Source organism: Leptomonas pyrrhocoris (assembly GCF_001293395.1).
Source record: "Leptomonas pyrrhocoris isolate H10 chromosome Unknown, whole genome shotgun sequence".
NCBI lineage: Eukaryota > Euglenozoa > Kinetoplastea > Trypanosomatida > Trypanosomatidae > Leptomonas > Leptomonas pyrrhocoris.
In genome coordinates, this window is record NW_015438361.1 from 952761 (window position 1) to 976206 (window position 23446).

Genomic DNA, 23446 nt, shown 5'->3' on the forward strand with positions numbered 1-23446 from the left:
CCCTTTTTTTTTTTGCTTCCCTGCTATTGCCGAAGGGGAAGACCGTTGTCTGGTCGATTTCGCCGTGCCGCTATTCTTTTTTTTTTTCTCTCCCTTTACTTCGTTTTTTCCCTGCTAGTGACACGTCTCACACGTGACTGCTTCCAAGATGCTGTGAAAGAATATCATCCACAATAAACACAAACAAACGATCAGACTCGTCTCACGCTGGAGAGCATTGCTTATCACGGTCTTCGTTCACTACAGTTTTGATGCTGCATTTGCCCACCAGTCAGCGGTCACAGACCGATGAAGGAACACACAATTCCAAGAGTGCTTATGGCGGTTTTTTTTTTGGCCTTTTCTTTATATATACTTCTTCTCCGACCTGCGTCACGTTGGTGCAATACAAAAGAAAAGAAAACCTCTGACATTATTGTCTCCTTTGCTTCAACTGCATTCCTTCTTCTTTCCATTTGTTTTCTACGGCGTCTTTGTCGTACTTCTCTCTTCTGCTTTTCCTCCTGCGTCTCAAATCCGCCGCCTTCCGACCGGTCGAACCGACACATACATCAAAATAAACAACAATAATAAATCGCCTTCACCTGCTGCTGGTGAGTGTTCTCGCTTTATTGCTTGCTTGACGAAGTCTTTGTGTCTTCGCTTTTATTTTTCTCCCCCTTTTTTCCACCTGCAGAGTTGTCTCATCGTGGCGCATACTCTTCGCAAACCCGCTGTATTTTTCTTTGTCCTTCTTTTTGCCGTGTGTTAGTTGTTTTTTTTGTCGTTTGCACTTCGTCGACTGCCTGCTTCTCACATATTTTGTTTCTCTCTTCCTTTCCTTTCCTTTCCCTTTTCTCTTTCTCGTTCTTTATTCGCTTCGCTTGCGAAGTCGCTCTTTTGTAGACGTTCATGAAAGCACAGCTTTTTCGCCATGCCAGCCCACGCGCTGCTCTCTTCTCAGCGCTGCAGTTCATAGCGCTGGTGCTGATCGGCTGCCTCGTGCTGCAGGCCCACGGCGTTGCGGCTGCGACCGCCAAGGCCACGGTGGAGTCGCCGGACGACGGCCACGGCGACCTCATTCTCGAGGAGGACACGGAGGACCTCGGCGCGTCAGGATGGATCTCGCTGGTAGTGGCCGACACGGTGCTGCTGCTCTTTGCGGCGTTGTTTGCCGGCTTGACGCTGGCGCTGCTCGGGCTGGACACGCTGTCGCTGGAGATTATCGCCGACAGCGGCTCGGAGCCGGACAAGACGTACGCCCAAAAGATTCTCCCGATTCGCCAGCTGGGTAATCAGCTGCTGTGCACGCTGATTCTGGGCAACGTCATGGTCAACACGCTCATCGCGCAGATCACCGACTCCCACATCCACGGCTGGGTGGCTACCGTCGTCTCCACTGCCTTGACCACCCTCGGCGGTGAGGTGATCCCGCAGGCGCTAATGGCCGCCCACGCCCTCCAGGTCGGCTCGCGGTCCGCGCCAATCGTCAAGTTCTTTGTCGTGATCTTCTGGCCCATCTGCAAGCCACTCAGCTTAATTTTGGACAAATTTATCGGCAAAGACCCTGGCCAGATCTACGAGCGTAACGAGCTGAAGAAGCTCATGTTCATGCACGCGGCCCGCAGCGCGGAGTCCGGCATCGGCGCCGGGGAGGTGGATCTCATGGTGGGGGCGATGGAGCTGCATGAGAAGACCGTCATGGAGGTGATGACGCCGGTGAGCGAGATGCTGATGCTCGAGGCAAATGAGCGCCTGAACGAGGAAACGATCCAGCTCATCTCTGACCACGGCCACAGCCGCATCCCGGTGTACCAGACAACAAAGAACAACGTGATTGGTGTGCTCTTCGCGAAGGACCTGCTCATGGCCAACCCACAAGAGAACACAAAGGTGCTGCTGCTCGTTAAGTTCTACAACCGTCGCTGCCACGTCGTGCCGTCGGAAACGAAACTGATTTCGATGCTGAAATACTTCCAGACGGGCAAGTCGCACATCGCGCTGGTGCAGGAAGTCCAGCAGCGGCCCTACGGCGACCCCTACTACGAGGTGAAGGGTCTCGTGACGATGGAGGACATCATCGAGGAGCTCATCCACAGCGAGATCTTCGACGAGTACGACATCGACCCCCAGCAGATTCAGCACAACGCCGGCGGCAACCTCCTCAGCGCAAACATTGCCTCCAAGCGCCAGATCGGGCTCACCTCCAAGTGTTCGCGGCGCGTGCACCTGAACCACAACGAGCTGCGCGCCGCCGCGCTCTTCCTGTGCGAGTCGCTGCCGGAGCTCAGCATGGAGGACGTGTCGCAGCTCATTCAGGGCATATCACAGTGCACGACGGTGTACCGCGTGCGTGCCCCGAAGGACGCGCGTGGGATGGAGGACGACGACAAGCAGAACGTGTGGCTCTACCGCGATGGCGTGCCATCGTCCGTCTTCTCCCTCATCATCTCCGGCCGCGTGGAGGTCTTCGCCGGCAAAGAGTCTATCGCGCTGGAGATGGGAAGCTGGTCGCTGTTGGCGACGGATGCTCTGTCGTCCGACCTCTTTGTGCCGACCTTTAGCTGCCGCGTGGTGCAGGATACGACGTTGATGCAGATCACCCGCGAGGCGTATGTGGAGATGCTGCGCATTTGCAACAATGCACCCAGCGAGATCTCGACAGGAGGGTCGTCGCTGGGCAACGGGGACGGCAAGTCTTGGAAGGATGCGAGGTGAAGAAGCCTTTGCGCATGACAGAAAAGGAAAGGTAAAAAAAGATGGAGTCGACAACGACATGGAACGCTCGGGTGTTCTTTTCGAGTGGAGCTGCCAGCTGAATTTCCATTTTCTTTTCTTCTTCTAATGCGATAGCTCCTCTGCTTTGTATATATATATATATAAACTGTACGGTTGTGCTTCTTCACAGAATGTTGCAACACCCCTTCTTTTTGAATTCCACCATCACCCTTCCCGAGTTACGCGGCTCCTCGACCGCGTTGTTCTCATTATCCTGTAGCCAGAGGTTTACTAGCTAACAGATTCGTCGCGCCGAGATTAAAAACGCTGTCGTCGATAATAATTCTCTATCTCTTGTTGCGTTGCAGTGGTTCCCTCTTTTTTTCTTTCTTTCAGCTAATTAGTGTAGTGATGCAAGGAAGTAAAAGGAAAGCGTGTTTATGTGTCAGAAAACGGAGTTGGACGAAAGCTAATAATTGCTGTTCACTCAGATAAACACATGGCAGCTATGCTGCATAATGAACGTGCAAAGCAAGTTCAGTCAAAAGCTGGCGCACTTTGTGTTGTCAACGCTGTCTTCTTCCTCTTTTTTTTTCCTGTTTCCGTCTGTCTCTTCAATTTCGATGCAGCTTGCTGACCTCAACCGTAATCCGCTGGAATGAAACTGATTCAGCGCTCCCTTGTAATATTATTTTTTGTTTGCTTTTTTTTCTGGTTTCCCTTTTTTTCTTAACACGTCTATGTGGTACACGGTGTGTTGAATAGGGAAAGAAAACGGCAGGCACCTGCCGTGACCGCGGATCAATCTGTGTGGATGACGACGATGACGCTGACGTGCAGAAGAAGGAGGAGAAATGAAAATGCCATAGGCAGAGAGGAAACGTACGGTGCTTCTCTATTGATGTACGGACGGGTGCGGTCGTGGCGCTACTATGCGCGTTTTGAGCGAAGGCCACTGCACACCTCCCGATGAGGTTGCTGCTGTCTCGTATCAGATACGCGTTGTCTTCTTTTTGTGAGGTGCTGGAATGGCTGCGGTGTATGACGTACGAAGACGTTGTCTCAGCCGTGTTCTAAGAATGAAGGCGGGAAGGCGGAAAACCCTTCTGGATGCTGAGAGCACCGCATCTTTTATCCCACCGTGATGTTGATCTCATTCCCCTCTTTTTTGCCTTTGCTTTTTCTGATCTCCTTGGCTTGAATCTACCTCTCTCCGAATTCAAGCTGTCATAATCGCGAGTTATATGTTCTGTCCCACTCACTCACCCACTACCGTGGTTGCCCGCCACGACAAGGATGCTTGGTGACTGTTTGATCCTTTGTCATTTGTTTGCCATCTCGCGAGTAATTTTGTCTTCATAGCAAGCGAACTACGAATAAGAAGTGCCCAATCAATTGAAATACGAAAGGACTGTTCCTTCGTTTCCAACAAGGAGTGGGGTGGGGTGGAGTGAAGGATACGTGCGAATCCGTGCGGGTGTTGTAGTGAGCTGTTGGTGGTCATTTCTGGAGACCTTCCTCCGCAAGGTGTAGCAATTAAAAAGGTTGCGGTCGCAGGGGATGCTTCGCCTTTTGTTTTCGCCCCTCACCTTCCTCCCTTGCTTTACTCTCTGCTTGAGCGGTAGGATGAGCCGCATGTGCGACTCATTTTCTTCGCTGTTTGTTCCTCGTAACAAGAAAAGAGAAGATGGTTGATGCTGGCGACTGACCAGCTATACGGAATCTCTTCCTTGGTAGCCTCACCGTCTCCTCTCTCGACCTTACCTCTTCGTTACTCCCGATCTGTTGAGTGGAGCTCCTCGCTTCCATTGGTGCCCTGACGCATCCTAAAAGCAAATCTGCTCTCCCCCCGAAAAAGTATACTCAAACTCGATAGCTTTATTACTTCCTTTTCTCATCTCGCACAGAACGAAACACGAGCAGCACCACACAAAAACGAACAATAGCGATGCTGAACAGCACCGTCGGTAACGAGGCAGAAAACGCGGAACTCGCGCTCTACCGCTTGGAGGAGATCGACGAACTCCTCGGCGGCGCCACTGGCGAGGAGGACGATTCGCAGTCCGCCACCCTCGCTCAGTACTTGCGCAGTGGCCAAGACCTCGAGAGCACACTGCGCCAGCACGACCGACAACTGGGAGATCTGCGCGACGCCTACATCAAGACGAACATCACCCAAGCAGAGGCGATCGCGCAGCTGTACCACGAGTTCGGCGCGTGCGAGCAGCACGTCGTCGACTTCGACGAAGAAATTCTCTCGTTTCAGCGGAAGTTGGAAGGCAACGCCAACGATATCGTCTTTATGCAGCAGCAGACCGACGGCCTGGTCCGCAAGGTGAACAACCGGCGGCAGGTCAGCAACAAAATCAACGAGGTATACAGCGCGCTGCAGAAGTGCGACTCGTTCTGCGACGTCATCTCGAACAAAGACGTCGACGCGAACTACCTGGCGAACCTTCGGGAGTTGGACCGGCGTCTTGCCTTCTTGTCCGGCAGCAAGGCGCTGCAGCACTCCGCCGTGGACAACGAAATCCGGCCGAAACTCACGGCAGCCGCGCACAAGGCGGGCGACAAGCTACAGCGTTTTCTCACCAAGAAAATTGTTGCCCTGCCGGAGGACCCGGCCCGCACCGCCGAGGAGCAGCGCAACCTCGAGCAGTCGGCGCAGTTCGCCTTCCGCTTCCTGCAGCTCTACAACCCACCCGTTGCGAAGGAGGTGAAGAAGCTGTATCTCAAATACATGTCTGACTTTTACGTCAAGCAGTTCCGCCACCTTCTCAGCCAGTTCTCGGAGGCGTCGGAGCTGCACGCCGATCCGCTGGAGCCGCTCGTGTCAGCCGAGGAGGTGCAGGACATCCTGAGCAACCGGGATGGGGGGTCGCCGTCGGGCAACCAGGTCAACCCCGCCAACGTAAACTTTCCCGGTCGCACGCTGGCGCGGCGAGAGCGCAGCGTCTCGCAGCACATGCGCGGCTTCACCGACTTCGTCGCGAGCGGGATCACCGGTGCGGCGTCCACGGCGGAGTCGCTGCGCATGCTGCGCCCCGCCACTTTCGAGGACACGGTGAAGGCGGTGAACTCCCTCGGTGTCCGCTACGGCAAACTGCACGTTGACGAGACCGTTGCGACGCAGCTGGATCAGTGCAACAGCTGGTGCTGGCAGTTTGTCCGCTGCTTCCAGACGCTGGTGAACAGCTGCGAGTCAGAGTGCGGCTTTATCGGCAACTTCTTCTGCGTCGCCGGCGATGTGGAGGGCGGCGAGGACTACGAGAACGCGGAGCGCATCGCCCGCGCCGTTCTCGGCCGCGCCGTCGGCAACGTCGAAGCGTCCATCATCGATGACCTCCCACTGGTCATGGCGCGAGCGGAGGTGCTTGCGGGGCTGCGGGTGCTGGAGAGCGTGAAGCAGCACCTCTGCACCTCGTTGGATCCCATTCCCTTGTTGCTGCTCAGCGGTGTGCTGGAGATGTCGAAGGCCGCCCTGCGCAACTCCCTCCGCACCGCCTTCAAGAACGACAACCTCGCCTTGGCTTTCCTGCCCGCGGTGAAGCTGTCGCCTTTTTACCGCGCCCCAGCGGGTGGGGCGGCGTGGGCGGAAATTCTGGGCAACAAGGCCTACTGCGCCACCCTCGGCCCGCACCCCCTCGTCTACCGCGTCTGCGGCGTACTGAGCCAGCTGGAGTACTTGAACACCGCTGCAGTGAAGTCGGCTGCGTTCGCCGGTGACACGCAGCGCTCCTTCGACCCGGCTGTAGCGACGTTTGTGAAGGACGCCCTCGCCTATATGATGTCCTTTATCCAGCAGCTGAAGCAGCGCCACCCAAACGCGTTGGCGCAGCAGGTGTTCGCCTGTGTGAACGTGTACACGGTGCTGGCGACGTGGTGCGAGTTGACGTCGGTGGGCGCGGCCACCATGGGGGCGGACTCTCCCTCCGTGTCTCGACCCGGCTCGCTGTCAGGGTCGGCCATGAACCGCAAGTCGCAAGGTGAACCGGCGAGCACCACGTCAGCCGCCGGGTCGAACCCTGGAAGCGCTCGCGCATCCGCGACGAGAGACGGCGCAGCAGCCTTCACACCGACTGCAGCGGCCAGCGCCTCCGGCGGTACGATCGCACAGCAGCAGCAGACGCAGTACTTGGAGGCACGCCTTAAAGAGGCCGTGCAGGCGTGGGTGGACGCAGACGCACAGGGCACAGGGACGTGGCAGTACCTAACGAAGTTTGTCTCGAAGGCGGTCCGAGTACTTGGGGACGACTTCTTCGACGCAAGCAGCCAATCCACCTCTTTGGCCGGTCGGCGTGATGGGGCGGGGCTGCCGGCATTTCCGGCAGAGCTTGATGAAAAGACCACCCTGCAAGTCGCTACGCAGCTCAATGCGCAGTGGCAGAAAGACGCGACCACGATGGTGGATATCGTGCGGAAGGCTGTCCGGCTGTCGCTGGGGCGCACAGGCGGCGGGGCTGTGAACCCTGCCATCACCGCGGTGCAGCTGCGCCAGTGCCAGGAGCTTTCCACGATCGTGTTGAGCGAAATTGTTGGCACCGTGGCGGAGGCGAATCGCAAGTTTTCGTTGTTTGTGGCGCAATTCTACAGCGGGAATCGCGAGTTGCAGTCGAAGCTGCTCAACACCACCACGGTCCTGCATGAGGTGCACAACATGCTCGAGGAGAAGATGTAGACAAAGGTGAAGCGCGCTGCGTGCTCGGCGGCAGCCACGCTACTCCCTTCGTCTTTATTGTTGTGTGGGTGCGCATGGCCGTGGCATTCTCACACTCCCGTTGGTCGAAGTTCCAGCCTCTACTATATCGTCGCTCTCTTTTTGTATTTTATTTATTTCCCTTGTTCCTTATTCTTGAGGTGCCTACCGCCGCGATACTCGACACGGGCGATGCTTGCTTGGGGTATGGTGTTGCTATGTTCGTCTCTTGTCTGTGAGAATTGTTTGTTGATGCCTTCCTGCTGATCTACTCTTGCGACCACGGAATTGTGAATGATTAGAAAAGAAAAACACATGAATGAAGTGCAGGTTGCCTTTCGTCTCCGGTTTCCATCAGATATGTTGATCTCGCTTTTCCTCCCATGCCTTGTTTTACCTTTAAAAGCGAAGCGAAACGTCATTCTTGGAAGGAACAAATGGGGACGTTGGAGAACGTAGTAAAGCTGCAGAAGCTTCGCGTAACGTCTCGGCGCTTTTTTTCTTTCCGATCTTCATCATCCTTTCTTTTTCTCGGAAACCGCACCTGAACCGTCACCCTTCTCGTTTCATTAAAACAACAAAAAAGCATTCTTTCCTTGTCTGTCGTGTAGCCGCGAAATGGAAAAGCTGACCGTTCTTTATGGAACCCAAACGGGCAACGCAGAGCGAGTTGCGCTGCGAGTCAGCCGTCTTGCCCTGCGGCAGGGCGTGAAGAGCGTGCACTGCCTCTCTGCGGACGATGTACCGATCCACGAGTGGCCACGAACGGGCGGGCCAGTTGTGATTCTCTGCTCCAACGCAAACCAAGGCGATGCACCGAATAGCTTTCGTCGCTCGTGGGCGTCGCTCCTGCAGCCCGACACGGCGCCAGCTGCGTGCATGACAGGTCTGCAATACGCCGTGTACGGCTTAGGCGACTCTCTCTATTTGAAGTTTAACTACATGGCAAAGATGCTGCACAACCGGCTGAAGCAGTTGGGCGGCACGCCGCTCGTGATGCGTGGTTTAGGCGACGAGAGCGACGCGAAAGGCTTCGAGGAAACGCTTGTTCCGTGGCTAGCGGAGCTGTGGGAAGCGCTGGACCTGACGAACGGTGCGGCCCCCACCGCCGACCTCCGCCGACCCCGTTACCCACAGCAGGATGTGCCGTACTTCCCTCTCTATTCCGTGCGGCCTTTTCAGGGCACAGCGGACTCTCTCGAGGCTTCGCCGCAGTTGTTGCGCTACGCGGAGCCCGTCATGGCGTGCGAGGTGGTCTCGAACCGCCGTATCACCGCCGCCTCTTGCAATCAAGCTGTCCACCACCTCGAGCTGCGGGTGTGTCCCGGCACCGAGAGTGCGACAGCGTCTTCAACGTATGACGTGGGGGATGCGTTGGGGGTGTACTGCCCGAATCGTCCTGAGCTGGTGGAGGAACTGCTGCAGCGTCTGCGTCGTGACGGTGACGAGGTTGTGGTCGTCGAGCCCGACGCCTCTCACGGCTTGACCGTGCAACCCGCCCGCCCCTTTTTTCATCACCCACTCACCCTGCGGTCGCTGCTGCGTCACTATATCGATTTGGACGCGGTGGTGACGCAGGAGTTCATGTGGATGTTGGCGCACGAGGTGCGGGACGACGACGACAACGACGAAGATGCGCACGACTCTCGCGAGCGGCTCTACGAGCTCGGCAACCCGTCGAACGTCAACGACTATCTACAGTACGCTCACCGCGAGAAACGCAATGTGTGCGAGGTACTGCACGACTTCAAGAACTTGAACCCGTCGCTGGAGCTGGTGCTCACCTTTGCCACACCGATGCTGCCGCGCTACTTCTCCCTCGCCTCTGCTCTCAGTATGGACGGTCCAGGCCGCTTCGACGTGTGTGTGGGGTTGCTCGACTGGCACACGCCGCTGAAGCGCCATCGCACCGGGCTCTGCAGCTCGTACCTCGTCGGTGCACAGCCCGGGTCGCAGCTGACATGTTTTGTGTGGCAGGGCAACCTCGCCCTTCCCGCTGCGCCGTCGCCGCTGCTGTGCGTCGCCACGGGCACCGGCATCGCGCCGATTCGTGCCGTGCTTCGTCAGGTGGCGGGCCTCGCGGCGCAGGGCTGGAAGGACGTCCCGGTGGTGCTGGTGTTTGGCTGCCGTCACGAGGCGGAGGACTACCTCTACAGGGAAGAGTGGGCGGATCTGAGGGCAAAGGGGTTGCTACCCTCGCTGACCGTCATCCCAGCCTTTTCGCGCGACACGGATAAGAAGATCTACGTTCAACACCAGCTGGGCGAGCACGCGAAGCTGGTTTCGTCTTTTGTGCAGCCGGAGGAGGTCGAGGGGCGCCCGCTGCCTCCCGGTGTCATCTACGTCTGCGGTAACGCGAAGCAGATGCCGAAGGATGTGCAAAGGACAGTGGAGCAGACGGTGGAGGCGACGGTGCCTGGCGTCGAGGACGAGGCGGGTGCGGCCGTGTACGTGAGGGGCTTGGCACGTGTGGGACGCTACCAGGTCGACTCCTGGTCCGCGTAGTTATGACGGCCATCGGTGCCTTTGACAAGCTGCTCGATTGCACTTCGGACGCCACGAAGGGAAGGAAAACTGAACGATTTTTTCCCTTTTTTTTCTGAATTTGGTTCTCATCTGATGTCGACGTGTTGCCACGGACCACTGGACAATTCTCTAACCACACGCGTTGTGGGCACTGGCGAAAAGAAGACAAAACTACCTTTGCGCGCATGGAAGTAACCCCCCCCCCCCCCCAACGAGGCGTGGCTTCTTTGCGATCTTTCAAAAAAGTTTTTTCTTTGAGCGCGTCTGAATGTAAACAGAGGGGTTGATGGTTGGCTCCTCCAATTCCTGCACATCGCTCTTCGAACTCTCTTCTCCCTGGTCCACGCTTTACTTTCGTGCATAACAGCATTGCAGCACTGTCTCCGTGGAAGATCAGATTTTGGGTGCACGCTGCTTGATATTTGCTGCGACAGGTAACTGCCCTCTCTCTTGGTGGGTGCAGTGGGAGCGCATACCACCCTGCATGAACTTCTTCAACAGAGGAATTTGATTGGCGATTTTACACTTTTTTTTGTTTCCTGGCCGCTGTTGTTCTCCCCTTCAGCTTTGCCGCACCACCGCAACAAGGAGCATCGGAAGGAGTGACGATCAGCGACAGTTTAGGGTTATCCTTTCTTCTTCTTGTTTATCGAAGAAACTCACAATTTCCCGCACAGCAGAAAACATACACTTACATTCCCAATGGGCGATAATCCAGCTTCCCCAGGGTCCCCCCAAAAGGCGGGGTCTGCGCAGCACCAGCGCATCGTCCTTCAAAAGCAACTGGCGGAGGTGCGAATGGAGAACACCATCTTGCGGCAACAACTCTATCAGGTGAGTACGTTACTCGACATCGCCGTTAGTAAACTGGGCACACTGGGTGTTTCCTTGGAAACCCCCATCGACATCCGCGCCTTGCGCGCGGCGGCGCTGCAGCACGCCAGCGCCGAGACAGCCCAAGCGCAGGACGACACGATCGGCGCATCACCCAAAGACGGCGACCCCACAACCGGGCACAACACGAGCAAAAAGTTCCAGATGCGTCAGCAACTCTCCGAGCACACGAAAGCTGTGCAGTGCTGCGCCTTTTCCGACCGCGAGGAGCCCCTCATCGTCACCGGCGGCATGGACTGCCGGTTGATCGTGCACAACCACTTCACCGGCGAAAAGCTGTGGGATTCCACGGCGCACGAGGAGGCGGTGAGCGACGTCGCCTGGTTCGACCACCGCTGCCTGCTCTCCGCCTCCTACGACGCCACGGTGAAGCTGTGGGACGTGAACGGTGGGACGTCGAACAAGAACGTGCTGTACCAGTACAACGCGCACGGCTTCGTGCTCTCGGCCATTCCCCTCGGCCCCTCGCTCTTTGCCTGCTCCGACTCGCGCCACAAGACCGCAATTGTGGACGTTCGCGTAGGCGGCAAGGGCCTCGTGCAGGACCACGAGTACCGCGTGAACAGTCTCAGCTACGATGAGTCGGCCAAGCAACTGCTGATGGGGCAAAGCAACGGCGTCATCTCAATTTGGGACATGCGGCGGCCAGACCAGGCGCTGCAGGCCACCCCTAGCGGAGGTAACAGTGCGGTGACGCCGCCTGTCGCGCCGTCGCAGCCGACCGCACCGCCTCAGCGCGGAGGCGGAATGGGTGGGAGCTCGGGTGATGTGGCGGCTGTCGACGCTGCAGACGTTGGAGACGTGCCCGGTGCAAATTTGAATGGTGTTGGTGCTGGAGCAGCGACAGGGGTCACGGAGGACGCTCCTGGTGCCAGTTTTACGAGCAACATGGCCGCGCTCAATGTGACGGCTAACACGAGTGGGCTGGGCACTTCTGGTAACGGTGGTAGTGGCTCTGCGGGCGGCCTCTTTGCCGGAGCAACGCGGCTGGCCCGCACGACGGAGTTGAAGAACGAGCCGTCGCACTCGCCCATCTCCTACATCGCCCACTTCCACAGCGACGACGACACCCGCCGGCTCATTTGCGTCTCGGGCGACAACGTGGTGCGACTCTATCGCGGGAACTTGAACGCCTTCACGGCGGGCCGCACCGAGGGCGCGAACCTGTACGTGCTGCGTAACGTGATGACGGGCATTCCTACCCGGGGCAACGTGATGAGGTCGGGCTTTTGGAAGGGCGAGCGGGCCGGCAAGTCGGAGGTGTCGGTGTTCTTCGACGATGGTGAGATGGACGCGATGGCGCGTCCGCCGCGGCGGCTGACGGAGTGCGACGTCCTCGTCACCGGTGGGCCCGACAACACGGCTCAGGTGTTTGACGTGACCGACGAGGGAAAAGTGGTAGTGCTGGAGCGTCTGGAGGGGCACCGCGATCGCGTGACGGGGGCCACGGTGCGTCGCTCTCGCAAGCCGATCATCGCCACGACGAGCGCAGACTCGACCGTGCGTATTTGGGTACCCGTAAAGTCGTGAGGCGGAAAAGATGGAAAAGTGAGTACCCCTCGAACCAGCCGGCATCTGCACCTAGCCAAACTGCTTGTATGTTTCTTGACTCCCATGCTTCCCCCCTCCCCCACCCCCATTCAGCTTCTGTGAGTTCTATGCTGCATTCAATGCGGCTTATTTACGTTACTACTGCCCAGAGAGAAAGGAAGCAAAGACGAAGACGCACATTCATTTACGGCTGGTAGCGGACTTCGCCTCCTTCTTGCAACGCAAAAAGAGACAGCGGCACTTCAAAGACCTTCGACAAGGTACGCTGCGCCAGTGTTCACGCGCAACGCTCTTGGCGAATTCCAACACAAAAACGGTTCACCGACTGTAGAGGTGCGTGGCGCACTCTGCATCAACGCCGCGTGATCTTAAAATGCAACTGAACGTTTCCTATCTTCCCCTTTTGACCTCCTTCTTCCTTTGCAATCCTCCTCTTATTGTTCTTGTGAACTTGACATTTGGCGTACGTGCTCTGCCTTCCAGGGTTGACTGAGGCTGCACGAAAGAAGGAGTCACTTTTCGTCTTTCTCTCATAGCTGTCGACTTCATCCGTAAGCCCCACCCAATCCACCGTTTGGCTGAAAAGCCGAAAACAACAGCCCTGCTTTCGCCGGCTTCACCACGTCCCTCTCCGCTTCGTGTAGCGCTCCATCTGCTGCTCATCTATTTGTGTATTGTATATTATGTTCCCCCGTTAGATTTGATTAGAGCTAGTAGATGACCTTCTTATAAACGCATACTTCCTATTTCTTTTTTCTACAAAATCCTTTCCGATCTCCGCTAAAAAAAGAGAAATAGATTCCCATAAAAAGGGCAGCGGGCGGCCCAGATACAAATGTCGGCGTTTGCGGGCTCGCAGCTTTCCGCCGACGATGCCGTTGCCTTCCACTCACAGTACCACGACACCATGCACGGTACCTTCGCGGTTGACAAGCACCACAACCTCCCCCGCCCGCTGCGCAGCTACCTCCCCCACAGAAACCGAGACATCTCCGTCCTCTCCTCCACACCCACCCCACCACCACCGGCAACGTCGTCGTCGTCTTCTGTCTTTTGCACGCCTCAATGGAATGAGTTTAGCGATTGCGTCCGGGAAGTGTCACCGTTGGACGGGGAAGAGGATAGAACTGACAAGGAAGGAGAGAGGAGTGAAGGTTCAAGCGCGACTGATGCAAGGGAACGGAAAGGCACAAGAGGAGAACGAGCTCCTTTCACTTCGTCGACCGACCGCAGCGTGGTCGACCGGCTTGCCGAGCTGTCGCAAAACCCCGACGTGGATCCCGTCGCCGTTGCTGCGGTGCTGCGGGAGGCAGAAAACATGTTGACGCACCCGACGAACAACGCAGCTGGCTCGACGCCTGCGCAGCGGAGGCACGCGCAAGCCAACCAACACCGCACTCACCTTCGCTCGCACGGTAACGGTGACCCATTGGATAGAGATGGGCAGCGACCCAGCCAGCAAACTGGCCGACGTGCGCACGATGACGAAAGCGATGAAGCGGCTCGTCACGAGCGCCGTCATCACCATCATCGCCGTCGCGACACGCAAAGAGATCGACAAGCGTTTATGTACCCTGCTGGTGCTGCACACCAGCCGTGGCCGTGGCCGTCTAACATGCCCGTTTCGGAAGAAACTGCTGTGCGTGATCCTCCTTCTCCCGCATGGCATCAAATGCCACCGACACCCTTCGTGTGCAACCCTTTCCCGAGTGCTGTTCCGCCTGCGGTGGATAAGGAGAGCACCAGAAGCACGCCGGTGCCGTGGTACGAGGTCTACTACGCCTGGATGCTCTACTACCAGCAGCTCTACGCAACACAGATTTTGCAGTACGAGCGTCAGCAACGGCGCATGCAGCGGCGCGAGGCGCAGAGGGGAAGAAGTGAACGACGTCCTCATCGGACGGCGCCGGAGCCGAACCTCTGGGCCGAGCAGGACGACGCACCTGACGCTGGCCAGGAACGCCAGCAAGAGAGAGCGCTACCGGGACGTGCGGTCGAGGGTGATCGAGCACTCCCAGCCACCATTGATGATGCCGGTCCTCCTAATTCACACCATCACCACCCAGCCAACGTCACACCACGGCAAAGGCAGCAAACAAGTCGCCCGCCGAAAAGGCTCTCTGAAAGCGTCACCGCGGCAAACCGAAAGTACGGGGAAGCGCACGACGCGCAGGGCCGAGAGGCGCCGCTCAACGGTACCGAAGCACAACTGCTTCGTGCACAGGTGCAACACTTGGAGGAGCAACTCGCCGCCCTTTCCGCCCTCGTGACCGTCGACGACCCGCAGCGTCGTGGGCCCGGCAAGACCTTCTCCAAGGAAGCACCGAACTCAGCGAAAACAGACAATGAAGGGAACGGTGCGCGTCTCCGCTCGAGCGGAACGCGTCGCAGCCCAGAGCGCATCCAACCTCACTCTGCGGCGGCGCAGCTCGCAGAAACACAACCGGCGACTGCAACTGCGGCGACGTGGCGGGAACTGGCAGAGCGACAGCGCAGCAGGTCCGGCGACAACCGCGATCGTAGCCGTCTTGCGTCTCCCCAACGGCCTCAATGGAGGTGATGGTGATGTAGCGGGCCGTTTTCTTTTTGCATAGCGTTCATTGACTGTGTTTTGCCAGCGGTGCGCGGCTGTTCATGACGTGTCGTGTTTGAGCTGCCACAACGCTCACCTTTCTCCTGGGCTGGCGAGAACAACAAGGAAAGGTTTCCCTCCAAAAGGACAACATACACGTAAAACGATCCCCCTTGTTTTGTTTTTGTTTTGCCGCCTCTGGTCGAACTCGAAAAAAGAAGCTGCCAAAATGAATCCCATGATACTTCGTGCTGACCAGACTGGACCCTCACACGCTTTGAGGCCGCTGATGTGCTGTTTGGTCCGCTCACGCTGACACGAGTTGAACTGCTTGCATCACGTAATTTCCCTTTTTTTTCTCTCTCCCGTCTTTTTTAAAAACCCTTGGATCATCTATCAGCACCTTCTCGCGCATTTTCATTCAAGCACCAGGTCTGTCACTCCTTCGTTACCCACAGAGACGGAAGAAAGCCCAGCACAAACACTCCGGTTACGTACCGCCTTTCCTTTGCCTCTACAAGGGAAAAAAACACAGCAACAACAACTTCGACGCTCCTTTTAAAGAGCAGACGTCACAATGTCCAATTGGGCGGATCAGGCACAAGAGGAGGAGGAGTTTTACAACGATGTAGCATCCCACGGCAGCTACAACTCGGAGTTCGAGGATCCGAAGATGTCATGGGCGAACGCCAAGACGGAAACAACACAGGAGGCAGACGCCGAAGGCAACACCTACGTCGTGACGCGCAAGGTGCGCAAGTACCACGTGGACCGCCCGATCTCTATGGCTGACCTTCGCGCCCGCCTGAAGCACTTCGGCAAGGGTCTGGGAGACCAGACGACCTTGGTGTCGACGGAGCCGCCATTGGCGCTAGAGATGGGCTCCGTGGATCAGTGGGAGCGTGAGACGCGCACAGAGGTGAAGCGAATGATCCACGAGGCGAGCAGTATGGAGGTAGTGGTCAAGGATGAGCACCTGCGCGTCATTCGTGAACTCGAGGAGAAGGACAAGAAGGCGGCCCCGCGCACGGCGGCGGCCGGGTCGACGTGGGGCTCCGTCTCGAAGCCGACCGACTCACGCGAGCAGATGTCCACTGGTATTCGCATCCGCAACCTGTCGGACGACGTTACGCAGGAGAACCTGTCTCGCATTTTCGAGGGCTTCGGCTGGAGCGCGAAGTCGGTGCGTATTCCGCGTGGCGACAACAACCAGACGCGTGGTTTCGCCTTCGTGATCTTCGACGAGTCGTGGATGGCGGACGCGGCCATCCAAAAGGGCAAATTCCACTTCAAGAACGTCGTACTCGACGTCTCGCGTGCCGAGACCCGCCTGTAAGCGTTGTGCAACAGATGACAAAGGGGTAAGGGGGGAGAAAGAAGGATTGCACGGTGAGAGGGCGGCATGCTCACCGCTTTTGAACTTCCTCTGCTCTTTATTTCCATCTTGTCTCGTTGCCGTGCGTGAATCGCTTTTGCAATGATTGATGTGTATCTGTGTGTGTGTGTGTGTGTGATTGTGATGGCTGTGTTCCTGTTGCTGCGTACATGAAGAGAAAAAGGGAGGAAGAGGGAGAGGACGAGGAAAAACGGAGAACAGTGGAGCGCAACATGAAAGCAGGTACGTGTTTGTGCTCCCTCATCGCTGATGCCGCCTCTCACTTCCGTTTCGCTCTCTTGTTAGTTCATTTCTGTTCCTCCCCCCCCCCCCTATGGTGCGCGTCTCATGGAGGCGGCCTAGTTGCAAGGCGAATGAGTGTGCAGCTTCGGTTTTACCTCTCCTCTTGTTATTATTATTATTCCTCAGTCGGCGCATTGTTGCACATTCGTGCGAGTCTCGAAGGTGAAGGCACTCTCATCATCGCTATGATTATTGTTGCTGTTGCGCGGTGAGCGCCGTGGAACGGACGCTGCGGACGCGGTGGATCCCAAAGTGGTGGAACTTTTTGTGTTTTGTGTTGATTCTTATTTCTTTTATTCTGTGTTTGAGTATTTAACCACCGTGGTAAGAGTGACGAACTGTGACTTAATTAAGGCAAGCAAAACAAAGCAGTAATACAAAGGAAGCAGAAACGGTTGAAGTTGTTCGGAATGACCGACCACATGGCGTCAGTAAATTGACGTGCACGTTGGATGCAGTGCTAGAGACGAAGGGAACGATCGAAGTAAGTCTTGTCCGCCGTTGCGGTGGAAGCTTGGGAGATGGAGACAGGTGGAACTGGCTTCCTCCTTCTTCAGAGGGCGTGTTTCATCCCCAGTACTTTTAAATTCACAGGCTCCTGCCCTTTCAAAGCCAATATCGAATGCTATTTGCGCGTGCATGTTTGTTCTGTCGCCGTTTCTGAGGTAAGAGCCACACCTTTGCCTATTGTCATCCCCAAAACGAACGGTTTCCTTAAACTTTCTCTTTTTTCTTCTTCTTGTACTCTTTTACAACGCGATTATTGGTCGGTCATAGCTGCCGTACAACTTCCGAGACCCCTTGGCTGCTGCGCCGGAGCGTTCAGTGGTACGCATATCTTCTTTTTCCTTTGAATGTGTATTCCGCTTTCATCATTGGCTCTTGTCAGCTTTCGTTGTTCTGCTTCCGCTCTGTTGATTCACCTCCTTTTTTTTCTTTCTCCTTCGATTCCAGCTACCATCCGAAACTTATTTTTCTGCTCTACGGAAAACGACGCGACGCCGTAAACGTCGCCTCACTCGACTCTTTCCTCCCGTAGGTCAGCGTCCGCACTAGCGGGCACCCACACACAAGCGGCCGTCTTGGTCCTCCCCACAGCGTCCGATGTGGCAGGGCAACGAGGCCATCGCCGACAACCTCTCGCAGGAGTTTCGCGCCATGTCGTCTGAGCGCGATCGCAGGCTCGGCATGGGACGGGGAAAAGCGTACAGCCCTTCAAACCCGACTCCCTATTATGAAGACGGCAGACGCGCGAAGAGCCCGCCGCTGCGGTACGGCTCCCTAGACCGCGGCCAGCGCGCCTCGTACGAGGGCTACCGGCCTACTCGGCGCTACTCCCAAAACGACGACTCTTTCCGCCGAGGAGGACAAAGCGGGGCGGCAGCAAACTGCTCGCCACCGACTTTATCGCGCGGTGAGGGGAGCCGGCGGCGTGGCAGCGGCCCTGCACGTGGCCGTTACGACCGGCCTACGCGCGCGCGCGGTCGAGCAGCAGCTTCAAACAAAAATGATGGTCGCGGCCGAAGCGCGGGTAGGTATCGCCGGAACGGCGACCATGGTGGCTCTGAGGACGACTCCTACTCCTACTCCTACTCTTCCTCATACTCCACCAGCAGCGGGTCGGGCAGCGACGTCTCCGCTGTGAGCAGCGGACGCAGCGATGAGCTGTATAACCCTCGCGGACGTGCCAAGCAGGGCAGAGGAGCCCCGTCACGCTCACCCGGCAGGAACGACGGGCGGCCCCTGCGTCCGGTGCGCTACACGCCAACCGGGCCGACGGGTGCGGTGCGTGCCACAAACCCGGAAGCTGCGGTGTGCTGGGTCGGCGACGGGCGAGGCAGCTCTAACGATAACACCACACGGCGACTCGCGGAAGGTGGTGGCGGAGCGGCCTCGCAGCAGGCGGCGGTGGCGCCGCCGATGCCGGCGCTTCAGCCGAGCGGTTTGCTGCGCCGCCTCATCGAGTCCGTGGCGTACTACCGAGGTGTGGAGATGCCACCGATGATTCCCTCCGAGGTCACGCTGGCCTTTGATGAGTACGTGTCGCGCGGATCGACAATGCTGAAGTTCATCCCGCACGGCCCGCCGCACTCGCGTTACTTCACCATCCGCTTCCTCGACGTCGCGCCTGGTCGGCGCCGGCACGACCCGGCGGGTAACCTGCGGGAAATCGCGGTGCCCCACGCGGTGCTGGCGTGGTACAGGAACACGTCGAGCCGCCACATGATTCGCTTTCTGCCGCTGCACGACCTTTTGGAGGTGAAGGCGGACGGCGCCGATCACCCGTACGTGCGGCGGCGCACGGTGCAGCCCGGACTGCTGCGTGGCCCTCGCACCGGGCTGTCCACCAACTACGTGTACGCGGACTACGTTCTGCAGTTCCGCTTTCGGTCTCGCCTCTCGTGCGGGGCGGAGACGTTGGCGCTCAAGACGGCGAACCGCACCCAGCACCTTGCGTGGTTGGTTGTGGGGTCGTTTGTCAGTCAGATCGGCGGCGGAGGAGCGAACCAACTCCACTGAAAAGAAAAGAGAGATGCAGCCGAGGAGGAGGGAGAAAATATATCCTTCAGCTGCTCCAAGGCGACTGCGTTGTACGGTACGACAAGTTCACAGCTTAGCTTTTTTCGTTTTCGTGGACCGGAATCCCTCCTGAACTGCTAAGTGAGCGCTTCTAAATAGATAGTGATGGTGGGTGCATTTAGAAAAAAAAACTGTTGGACTCTTCTCTTTCGTTGTGACATTCCACCTCGATCGCCTTCTCGTTCTGGTGACGAAGCCTCTGCTCATCTCTTTTCTTTATCGAAGTGACGTCGGCTGAAGAGTTGGGCAGCTGAACTTTGTTTCTTCCTCTTCCTTCTTATTTCTGACTTGTACCAGTACTACTTTGTTCATCTTTTTTCTTTCTTTACGTGGTTCTTACGTCCTCATCAGGAGAGGAAGGAAAAATATAACATAAATAGCCGATGGATTTTACTACTCAAACGGTCATCGAGTGCGCCGTGGCCTATTGACTCTCGTGAACTACTAATGCATGGACGCACGCCTTATTGACTTATGGCGTGTCCGTTTTACATCTTCTTCTATTTACGTTCAACAAAGTTGCTGCCTCCTAACGTGCTGTGCTGCATTTGTTGGGTGTGTGTGCGTGAGTTAGAGCAGCTTTGTTCTTCTCTGCTTTTCTCCACCGTTGTTCTTCCGTTGCCCTCGCGCCTCTTTATCGTGGCCGCCACGTTACCTCCTCCTTCCCCTCTCGCTTTGCCTTCCTTTCTTCTGTTGTTTTTTGTCACCCTTGCTGTTCTCTTCTCGCCCCCACCTGTCAGCCCTCCACTTTCCTTTCAGCAGCTCTCAAACTACTTCGAAGGTGTCCATAAAAAGAGAGAGAAACGAACGGAGAAGAGCACAACGAACCGTTCTGTGTTGACGTGCAGTTCGGTGCAGTTGTACACCATCGAAAGAGTTCACCTACCCTTCTCTTCGCGGAGGGTTTTCGCTTCTTTACATATTTATATTTTTTTGATTATTCGGCCTTCTGTAGCATTCATTCAAGCAGCGGTGTATTGTTATTGTTTCCAAGCTATTCACGCGTAAATTATTTTTTTGTTTTTCTTTTATCGGCTGCTTTTACTGTCGTACGTTTCTATTCTAAAACTCTCCTGTTTTTTTTTTTTTGACTCGCATGGTCGCTACCTCGACTTGGTGCACTGTTGTAACGTACAAGCGCTTTAGCGAGGCTCGATATATATTTTTGGTAGAGAGGACGACCGATAGAGGTGATCACTTGTCTTCTGCGGTGGTGCTTCTGTGTGTCTTGCTGTTTTCTCGCCTCTCTTTTAGCGATCTTAACGTTGTGGCGTTGTTCTCGTGTGTGCGTGTGCGTGTTTGGGTCTGTCTGAAAAGGAATCCTCTGCGTTATGTGGTGGCACAATCAGTAGCAAGAGGGGGTACATCACATTCAGCCACTCTTGCTACTGATTTTTTGTATGTTTCTTTTCTTTTTTTCCCTAGCTTATTATTATTCGAAAAAGAGAATACACTCCTTTTTCATTTTTCTTTCCTCCATTTGTTTTCTTCAGGTCTTATCAGAACTGTCGTAACGAACGGCATCGATTGTTGCTCCTTCCTTTCGCAGGTCACCAACATCAGCGTTGTTGAACCATTTGAAGTCCTCGCTCTTATATATATTCTGTTTATTATTATTATCACTTTTGTTTTTCTAACTGAAACATCTCGACCTATTGAAATTCTGACTCTTCCGCAGTCACTTTTTTGTCTGAGAGGAAATAATTTATCTTCTTTTTCAATCATTACTTACTTCCGTATTTCGAAGGCATTGAAAGATGTCAGCGTTAACGTCGAAACTAGTGGAGATGGCGTGGCAGTACGCGGCCAACCTCAAAGCGCTCTTCACCATCCCCCCTTTCTCCGAATCCATGGCCGGCGTTATTATTCTCTTCACCTTCTTAAACAGTATGGCCACCTCCATTTGGATGTTCAATGCGTGGACTCCGTTTGTGTTTCTGCTCTTTAACGGCAGCAACGTCGCCGTGGGCATCGTCTCTGGCGTGAACGGGCTGTCGGAGCTCGTCTTTGCCTTGATCAGCGGCCACGTGGCCGACAAGATGTGGGGCCCGTCCCGCACCCTCGTCTTCGCGGTGCGCCTCGGCGTGGTCAATTTGTGCGTTGTGATGGTGGCGGTCTGGGCCCGCAAGCAGTGGCTGCTGATCGTAGCGCAGATGTTTGAGGGCTGTTACATGGGTTTGAGCTTCACGTGCGTGGAGTCCGTCTTTGCCCAATGCCTGCGCACCGGCGAGCGGGACCGGCTGTACAGCCTGAAGTTCAGCATGGAGTCAGCGGGTCCGATTGTGGGCCTCATTTCGTCAATTCTTCTCTACCTCGTGGTGGGTGACCAGTGGACCACTCAGGTACTGCAGATTGTCATGACCTGCGGACTGCTGCTCCACCTGGCTTCGATGTTGATCTTCTGGCATCTCTTCAGACCCCTCCCGTCGCACCTGGACGAGCAACGGGAGGCGGCTGCCACCGATGTCGCCATCACGGCGTCGGCCGGCGGTGACGGCGCGGCGGGCAAGAGCGACGAGAGCACCCCCTCGCCGTCCTACGACGTGGAGGAGAAGCGGGTGACGGACACGCTGAGCGAGCGGGAGGTGGAGCTGTCTCCCAACGCGCTGTTGCACAACGCGAACACGAAGCTGATGAACTGTGCCCGCACCTCGATTATCCAGAGCACGATTCATATGGCCCCGCCGCCGATGTTCAATGCGTACGAGCCGTCGGTGTGCACGGGACACAACGACGACGGCAACGCTGCAGGCGAGGCGATCGAGCGTGGCAGCACGGCGGCGTACGAGGTGGACAACGAGGCCAGCACGACGTGGAGTGCGACGCAGGGCGGCACCAAACAGAGCCACGGCACGGTGGATCTGAACAACATCCCACCCGGGGCTCACGTCGAGTACGTCGACCACGAACTGGAGGAGGCGACCGGTGTGCGCCGCTGTATTATGAAGCTGCTGCCGCTTCGCATCTACCCGGTGGCGGTGGTGGTGTGCGACATGGTGCTCATCATTGGCAGTGGCATGACGACGCAGTACTTTTCGCTCTTTATGATGAAGGTCTATAACATCTCGCCTGCCGCCATCGCCGCGCTGAATCTGTGCAACTCCTTTGTGATTGCCTTTATGGCCATTGCGAGCGGCATGATGGGGAGGCGCTACGGTCGCGTGCGGGCGCTGATCCCGCCCAAGATGATGGGTGCCCTGCTGCTCCTGTACATGGCACTCTGCCAACGCACCAAGTACGGCCCGCGCTCGTGGATGTGCGTCGCGTACGTCTTCCGTAACGCGTTCATGAACTGCTCGGCCGGCCTGTCGCGTGCGCTCTTGATGGACCTCGTGCCGAAGGAGCGTCACAGCCGCTGGAATGCGCTAGAGTCGGTGCAGTCGGCTGGCTGGTCTGGCACCGCCATCCTCGGCGGCGTCATGGCCGATCACCTTGGCTACGGCGCGGCCTTTATCTTCACCTTCTTTTTCCACTTCGTCTCGACGTCTGCGCTGCTGCCGTTTGCGGTGCGCAACGACTCCCGTCTGCCGCAGCCAGTTTTGGTATACGACACTGTGTGCGCTTCCTCACCGTCGTGCGCGCCGAATGCCACCGGCAAACGTGACTCCTCTAGCACGTTGGCATCGAGTGCAAAGGGCCAAGGGGAGGCGGTACAGCAGCAGGTGATAGTGGCCGAATTGACGGCTGAAAACGTGCGCAAGATTGCCTCCTGCGTCTCTCTTAATCGAGAAGGTGACGCATAGTCCGGCACACACACACACACACACACACACGCAGACGAGACGCGCGCGTTTGAGTCGAGTTTTAAAAAAACAGAAGGGGGACGGTGCACAGCCGTATTGAGTGAAGCCTTTTTTTCCTGCTTTTTGCGGTTCCTGTAGATACAAAGTGTTGTGCTGTTGGTTCAGCTGCGGTTACTTTTGCTCGTCCTTTTTTCCCCCCGCTGTCTTCGACAAGTGTGATGACAACGTAAAGGGTGCTTTATATTATTATTTACCCTTGCGTTTGTTCGCTTACGTGAGTCTCTTTCACGGGAAATTTCGAGGTGCTCGTTGTGGTTTTGCGAGTATTATGATGCAGACAACCCTTTTTTGTTTTTTTTACTCTCGCGTGTGGCACCCACGTCTTCTCCGTATACCGTGAGCGCACAACAGAGACGTAGACACGGCAGAGCTTCGTTTCAAACACTTATAAGTGTGCTTTTAAAAAAATGAACGACTGCATATCTTTTATAATTTCCTATATTGACCGT

At 56.3% G+C, this 23446-nt stretch overlaps 8 protein-coding genes across 9 annotated transcripts; all 8 read left to right on the forward strand.

Annotated features, from left to right (window-relative positions):
- Window positions 1-891: 891 nt before the first annotated feature.
- On the forward strand, window positions 892-2697 carry ABB37_03427 (hypothetical protein; the record flags this gene model as incomplete). Its single annotated transcript, XM_015800769.1, has 1 exon — window positions 892-2697. The coding sequence occupies one exon, from the start codon at window positions 892-894 to the stop codon at window positions 2695-2697; it is 1806 nt and encodes a 601-aa protein (XP_015660776.1).
- Window positions 2698-4528: 1831 nt separating this feature from the next.
- ABB37_03428 (hypothetical protein) lies at window positions 4529-7375 on the forward strand (the record flags this gene model as incomplete). The annotated part of the gene is made up of 1 exon (XM_015800770.1): window positions 4529-7375. The coding sequence occupies exon 1, from the start codon at window positions 4646-4648 to the stop codon at window positions 7373-7375; it is 2730 nt and encodes a 909-aa protein (XP_015660777.1). The 5' UTR covers window positions 4529-4645.
- A 602-nt stretch (window positions 7376-7977) lies between these two features.
- ABB37_03429 (NADPH-cytochrome p450 reductase-like protein) lies at window positions 7978-9898 on the forward strand (the record flags this gene model as incomplete). Its single annotated transcript, XM_015800771.1, has 1 exon — window positions 7978-9898. Exon 1 carries the CDS (start codon window positions 8012-8014, stop codon window positions 9896-9898), a length of 1887 nt encoding a protein of 628 aa, XP_015660778.1. The 5' UTR covers window positions 7978-8011.
- A 386-nt stretch (window positions 9899-10284) lies between these two features.
- ABB37_03430 (hypothetical protein) lies at window positions 10285-12343 on the forward strand (the record flags this gene model as incomplete). Of its 2 annotated transcripts, none has more annotated exons than XM_015800772.1 (1): window positions 10285-12343. In XM_015800772.1, the coding sequence occupies exon 1, from the start codon at window positions 10622-10624 to the stop codon at window positions 12341-12343; it is 1722 nt and encodes a 573-aa protein (XP_015660779.1). In that variant the 5' UTR covers window positions 10285-10621. The 2 variants fall into 2 exon arrangements, with proteins under 2 accessions (XP_015660779.1, XP_015660780.1); XM_015800773.1 differs by having other exon boundaries at window positions 10293-12343.
- A 502-nt stretch (window positions 12344-12845) lies between these two features.
- ABB37_03431 (hypothetical protein) lies at window positions 12846-14924 on the forward strand (the record flags this gene model as incomplete). The annotated part of the gene is made up of 1 exon (XM_015800774.1): window positions 12846-14924. The coding sequence occupies exon 1, from the start codon at window positions 13200-13202 to the stop codon at window positions 14922-14924; it is 1725 nt and encodes a 574-aa protein (XP_015660781.1). The 5' UTR covers window positions 12846-13199.
- A 410-nt stretch (window positions 14925-15334) lies between these two features.
- ABB37_03432 (hypothetical protein) lies at window positions 15335-16272 on the forward strand (the record flags this gene model as incomplete). Its single annotated transcript, XM_015800775.1, has 1 exon — window positions 15335-16272. The coding sequence occupies exon 1, from the start codon at window positions 15514-15516 to the stop codon at window positions 16270-16272; it is 759 nt and encodes a 252-aa protein (XP_015660782.1). The 5' UTR covers window positions 15335-15513.
- Window positions 16273-17389: 1117 nt separating this feature from the next.
- Window positions 17390-19134, forward strand: ABB37_03433 (hypothetical protein; the record flags this gene model as incomplete). Its single annotated transcript, XM_015800776.1, has 1 exon — window positions 17390-19134. The coding sequence occupies exon 1, from the start codon at window positions 17719-17721 to the stop codon at window positions 19132-19134; it is 1416 nt and encodes a 471-aa protein (XP_015660783.1). The 5' UTR covers window positions 17390-17718.
- A 1817-nt stretch (window positions 19135-20951) lies between these two features.
- Window positions 20952-22937, forward strand: ABB37_03434 (hypothetical protein; the record flags this gene model as incomplete). The annotated part of the gene is made up of 1 exon (XM_015800777.1): window positions 20952-22937. One exon carries the CDS (start codon window positions 20952-20954, stop codon window positions 22935-22937), a length of 1986 nt encoding a protein of 661 aa, XP_015660784.1.
- Window positions 22938-23446: the final 509 nt, after the last annotated feature.